At 32.0% G+C, this 6,085-nt stretch overlaps 1 protein-coding gene across 2 annotated transcripts; it reads right to left on the bottom strand.

Annotated features, from left to right (window-relative positions):
• Nucleotides 1–1,509: 1,509 nt before the first annotated feature.
• On the bottom strand, nucleotides 1,510–3,799 carry LOC133696120 (transcription termination factor MTERF6, chloroplastic/mitochondrial-like). 2 transcript variants are annotated; one of them, XM_062118170.1, is made up of 2 exons: nucleotides 2,271–3,798; nucleotides 1,510–1,991 (listed from the first exon to the last, which is right to left on the bottom strand). In XM_062118170.1, the coding sequence occupies exon 1, from the start codon at nucleotides 3,421–3,423 to the stop codon at nucleotides 2,290–2,292; it is 1,134 nt and encodes a 377-aa protein (XP_061974154.1). In that variant the 5' UTR covers nucleotides 3,424–3,798; the 3' UTR covers nucleotides 1,510–1,991; nucleotides 2,271–2,289. The 2 variants fall into 2 exon arrangements, with proteins under 2 accessions (XP_061974154.1, XP_061974155.1); XM_062118171.1 differs by lacking the exon at nucleotides 1,510–1,991 and adding an exon at nucleotides 2,015–2,033 and having other exon boundaries at nucleotides 2,271–3,799.
• Nucleotides 3,800–6,085: the final 2,286 nt, after the last annotated feature.

The raw sequence follows: 6,085 nt of genomic DNA, 5'->3' as shown, positions 1-6,085 counted from the left end.
AAAACTGCTAAACTGATTTTTTATATATAAATTTTCTAACCTGTTTTTAGTTTAATTTCTCGGGTTTGTATTTTTTATTAATTTAATGCATATTCTAAATAATCAGATTATTTTGCTCACTCCTATCTACAAATCCATGTATGTTAAAAGCACAGCATGTTTTCACCATACAAGAAGAAGCTATGCAAGAGCATGAGAAAGCAAGTCATTATTTTAATAACCATTATATTTAATATTTCACAGCAAATACAATGGCATCAAGCTCAGCACCTTCCCTTGGAGTAGAACCAAAACCAAACATCACCCAACTTTGTTTCTCCATATGTTCAATGATTCTTTTAAGTGGCTTTATCAACAAAAGTAAACGCATAAAAACAGTCACAGTCACAGCGACAAAGTTCACAACATGACCAAAAACTAAAAAGAAAGGCAAGCTTCAAATTTACGACACAACCAAAGTTTTTTTTTTTTTTGTCAATCATACCATAAAAATATTTATTTCTGAATTGTATCATTTTGTTAAATATAGCTAACAAAATCTTTGAAAAAACAACAACATGCTCGTCACGTAAGTGTATGAAATTAGAAGGAAAATTCGTCTTTAATACAATATGAAAGAAACATACGTGAGTGAACGGCAATTAGAACTATTGCTTGGAAGATTTATGATTTTATATTTTAATGTTACGTGTGTATTGCTTCATATGTCTAGCAAATGAATTGGAGGAAAACTCTTCTCCAATTTCTTCTTCTTATGGGAATCACACGAGAATCACACATACACATATACTTCAATGATTAGGGAAATGATTTTATGATATATATTCAAATTTTATATACAATCTTTCAATTAAACAAGTTATCTTTCAATTAAACAAGTTATTTGTTTAGATTAGTCGAGTTAATCTGTATATTTCTACTCATTTCTAATAAACAAACAATAAGTTAATCTGAGTTAACTAGAATCTATCGTGTGAAACCCTTGTTTAACAAACCTTGAGAAACTAAAATTGCGAAACTTAAGCCCTAAAGATGAGCCTTTTCTCCAAGCTATATGTTACAAGAGCTGAGTTTTTGGCAACATGCAAAAGTTCCCAACCTGTTCTATTGACAAGATCCCTCACAACTCGTTCTTGTACTGGATCTTCCAGTCACAAGCTATTTTATTCATTTTCCCGTCAACTTTCAACATCAAACCAAGTTGCGGCAGGAAGTCATTCTTCTCAGACTCTCTCAGTTGCTCAGCAAAGCAATCCTACTGCATCACTCGTGTACATGTGGTTGAATCGCAAACCTAACCTTTTTATTATTTGAATCGGTCTATCCAAAGGGTACCAAAGGAGGGTACCGAGCGTGCACCAATCAAGCCTGAATAACATCCTGAGATTCATTTACACAAATAATAAAAGCCGCAGAAAGATCAATATCCAGGTAAAATGAAGCCAAACTCGTAATTACTCAATGGCAGCAAAAGATTTTAGTAAGAAAGCTTCCAAATACAAAATTAACTAAATTGAAACAATTGTGCATTATTTTCCCAAGTTATATCAAGAAACAATCCCGGAGAATGTCTGCTATATCTTGCTAATGGTTTCCCAATTTCATTACTCACCCACCACCAAAAAAATATGGCAAAAAAAGTTGTCTCCTGCACAGTATCCATCCACAATTTTTCTGTAAGAACCAAGTACAATAGAGTTTCACCATTACAAGAAGTTTCCCACAAGTATGAGAAAGCAAGAATCCAAAGAATGAAGGTTGCACCGTTATCTTTGAAATCTCAGAGCAATTTCCATCAAGCAGAGTGCCTTGCAGAAGCCGAAATATTCCTCAAGTCTACAGACCATATCAGCATATGTGTGGATTTTTCTACTACATTCACAAAAGTGACCACATAAAAACAATCATGGAGTTCACACAAAACAGGGAAGGGATTGTTATTCCATCATGATGGATGACCATAAGAATTGTTGTTGAGCATAAGATTCAATCTGGATGAAAACAAAGAATTGTTGTTGAGCATAAGATTCAATCTGGATGAAAACAAAGAATTGAATAACTCATTTACAGTACTTTTAAAACTGGAATTAAATCAAGAAAAATAATAAGAGTTTAGAACTGCAAGACCTCAATCTATCCTTTCCATCCAAATCAAATGGTGAAATTAGAAACAAAGGACACGATTAGATCAGTTGAAACAATCAAAGGAAAAGTGTGGTGATTGTGATTAAAATGTGAAAGAGCTTAGAACTGCTAGAAAACCACTGTACCCTTTTCATCTATGATCCTTTATCTTAAAAGATTCAATTTCTCCTGGTACAGTTTCAATATCTGGGTAGATTCAGCACGCTGATTTATGAACTGCTGCAGGAACTTATTTTCAGATGCAATGAAGAATGTAGTGCTTCTGAAACTCTTCTTAATCAAACCTTGAGACACTAGAAATTGCAAAACCGAAGCCCTTGGAGTGAGCCTCTTTTCCAAGCTATACGAGACAAGTGTTGGGTTTTTGGCAATAAAAGAAGATTCCCAACCCAATTTGTTGACAAAAAGATCCATCACTGCCACAACCTTCTCTTCAGATAGGGTCATAAACCATGGAGACTTTGCAAATGCTGAAAGAATCTCTTCATGGGACAAACCCCATCTCCTATATACATCAAGTTTCTTTTCCCATGTGGATCTGCTCATGGACGTCAATGCTAGGATCGCAACGACAAATTGAGTCTTGCAAGGATCTAATCCCATTTTCCTCACTTTGCACAGCACCATGTTAAATTTCTTTGGACTCAACAACAATGTTTTAGGGTGGCTACGAACTAGCATAACAATATTCTTGTCAGGCACTCCATTATCTCGCAAAATCTGGGAAATATATTTCACAGTTACAGGATTAAGTTGAAGAACAAGAGGAGTACTTTTGAATAATTGAACAATGGTATCATTTGGGAACCAATTTTTCAAAAAATCAAAAGTAGGGACTAACTGGTTTTCTAGGCTGCATCTCAAAATCCAAGGGTAGAAGGATATGATTTTAGCAACATCAGCGGTTGAAACACCTTTAGAATACAAAAACTCAAGTTTGGGTAAAAGGGTTTTGTCAGGATTGTACAAAAGCAGTTCAGGGCATTTTCTGGTAAGTTTTAAAGTTTGGTTCTCTGAGAAGCCATGGTCCTTGAAGAAGCTAAGTAAAGAATCGGGTTTATGTGGGGTTTCATAATGGACACGTTTAGAAGCTTCTAATGCAGATTTTAGTGAAAACCCACATTTGTTAACGAGGTAAGAAACAGTAAATGAGTGTTGATTTGCATTTCCATTGCTTTTGCTTGATGAGATGTGTCTGAGAGATGATAATAATGAAGGGTTTTCGAGAAAATAGTGTTGTCTATGATTTGTTGAAGCTCTTACAGCACTCCCTAACATTCTGCAATTGGATTCAAACAACGGAAATGAAGCTTGAGGAATACAAAGCTACTTACCTCTCTTTCAATTTTGATTTTACAGCTCTACCTCTACACATTTAGCCCTACATATCAGCAGAGAACGAGGCGAATCGGTGTCGATGGACATGTCAGACCCACAAACCAATCCTCTTCTGTTTCTCTTTTCTTTAAGATAAGGTGAAAAGGTCACCAAAATGTAGAACTTTGAAAGGATTCTTGGCCATAAAGTGAGGATTTTCCATGAAAATTAGAAGTAATCAACGGCACAGATGTTGATGTCATTTGTTCTTCCGTTTATTGAATTTGAAGATGGCGTTTCAAATCCGTTACTTTTGACTGATTTTTCTAAGAGATATTGTCTTCTATCCATTCTTATATGCTCGTGCTAAGTTCCGTTTTGAAAAATGATACTTGAGGTTTATAAATTATAAAAAACTTAACAAGGTAAAAAGACTGATTGTGTATAAAATATGAATGAAAAATTTTAGAATTTTGTAATATGTAAATAATTAAAAATATATATTTATATTTTTTTAAATAAAGAAATTTTTTAAAAAAATTTTATTCTTCTGAAATTCTAAACAAAAGAAAACAGGTATATTTAATACTGATTCAGTATCTCACAATATAAATCTACAGCTCAAATATTAAATAAAATAATTAGCAAAAAATATGAGGGATCCACAAATAATTTTATAATAACTCCTGATTTTTTTTAGGATTTTTAAAAGTTATTTGGGGTATGCAAAAAATAAAAAAACAAACATTACTGAAAAATCAGAAGGGTGTGTTTGCAACAAACATTTAACTAAAAACCAAAAGCTTTAAAAAATATTTTAAGGCTGCGTTCGGAAAACACACCTTAAGGATAAAACATTTGAAAATGTTTTTTCTTTTAAAAATGTTAAACCAACCAAACATTGCCTTATTGAAAATAGTAAATAATATAGTCACACAACCCACAACAAAATTAAAAGTTAATTTAAGAAAGTTGAATATCAGGTTTGAAATCCTAACCTAGAGATAACATTGTATCTAAAAACTAAAGGTATTGAAAAAAAAAACTTGGACCCAAGAATAACTTTGTACCTAAGAACCCAAAGTATATTAATGACATCACAAAATCAGTTAATCTTCGAGAAGTCGGTGTACAATCTTTGTCCCTTCAAAAAAAGATTGTTTACAACACGCTACATAAAGAAAAATCTTGTTTATTCAAATCATTATCATCATAGTTACCAAAACTTGCAGCCATAAAAGTAATACATATAGTCTCCTATAAATAATCCTAATGGACCCCTTTTAAGTTGCAAGTCAATAAGCTCTGTCTAGTAATCAACTAACATGTGTCTAATAATGAAACAAACCCTAAAACAATGCATAAAAGGCCAAAATAAACTCACACATGTTTCTAAGAGCATTAAGAAATTCTTGTGTTGAATATGTAAGCCAATAGCTACCACACATGTTTCCAAGTACATTAAGAAATCATTGTATTGATCGGAATCCATAATACACAAGAAAACAATGTTTCTTCACTTTTCCCACATTCCTAGTAAAATTTTATTTGACTTCAAACATGTTGTTCTCTCTCGTCCGGATGAATTAGTAAGCATACCATATATCACTAAAAAGGTACAAATGTCTACTTTCCAACCCAATTGGAATATTAGTGGAATTTCTTTTGTAGATCTAAATATAGTACAAACAGTAGATGAAGATCCAGATAGAAAGATTCAACAAAATTCGTTCAGTAACTTTGATCCTCTAAAATAATCTCTTCCTGAACTCTGATTGGCCAGATTTTAACTCAATGTAAAATAACATGTTTAGAAACTCCTGTAAAAATTTCAACTTGATCTAACTTTTAAGTTGAAAGTCATGCTTAATAGTGTGAAAATAGACAATAAAATTTTTTATGCCAAAATTCAAATTTGACCTTGCTTAAATTGTATCAATCAAACCCTGTAGCGTTTTCAATGTTGTTCCTGTTAGGTTTTTCGATCAGCATACACGCATTAAACATAATAAAAACAAATTAATCAGGAGTCCCTAGGATCTCGTTAGATAAATTTAGATTTGTTTAGGGATTTATTACCTGAAGATCTGATTTGCTTCGGCTTTGAATAATTCTTTAAATGTTGAGTTGTCAAAAGTCATCCAATTATCCAACCTCCAATGGTAATCTACATGAACCACCAATGAGAAATCTCCTAAATTCCTATTTAGGAGAAAGAGATTGTTATGTCTATAGTGCTAGCTATCTATTCTATGACTTACATAATTTTTATGTCTATCAGACAACCACTCTAAAATAAAAGGCGTAATTTATTATTTATAGGGAAATCTAAAAAAACCCTATAAATAGGCAAAATATCAATTACCCCTTAAATAATATTCATTTATTAATTTAAGATAATTTTAGAAATTAACTCAATCGAGTTCTTACTTGATTTTTGTAGTTCTAGAAATATAATCCATGTATTAATTATATTATAGTCCTTAATTTCTAAAATATATTTTAATTAAGTCGTACTTAATTAAATCATCTTAGTTTAATTTCTGACTAATTATTAATGTGTGTGAGCCATTAGGATCCTTGTATGTTGACCAAAATATAAATTATAATTATAATTAAATAG

Source organism: Populus nigra, chromosome 6 (assembly GCF_951802175.1).
Source record: "Populus nigra chromosome 6, ddPopNigr1.1, whole genome shotgun sequence".
Classification (NCBI taxonomy): Eukaryota; Viridiplantae; Streptophyta; class Magnoliopsida; order Malpighiales; family Salicaceae; genus Populus; species Populus nigra.
Note: the sequence above shows the minus strand (reverse complement) of the source record. Positions and strands in the feature narration are given on the sequence as shown.

Bases quoted from the DNA above. Each gene is read 5' to 3' on its own strand.
- LOC133696120 (XM_062118171.1), bottom strand. From the start codon at position 3,423: ATGTTAGGGAGTGCTGTAAGAGCTTCAACAAATCATAGACAACACTAT.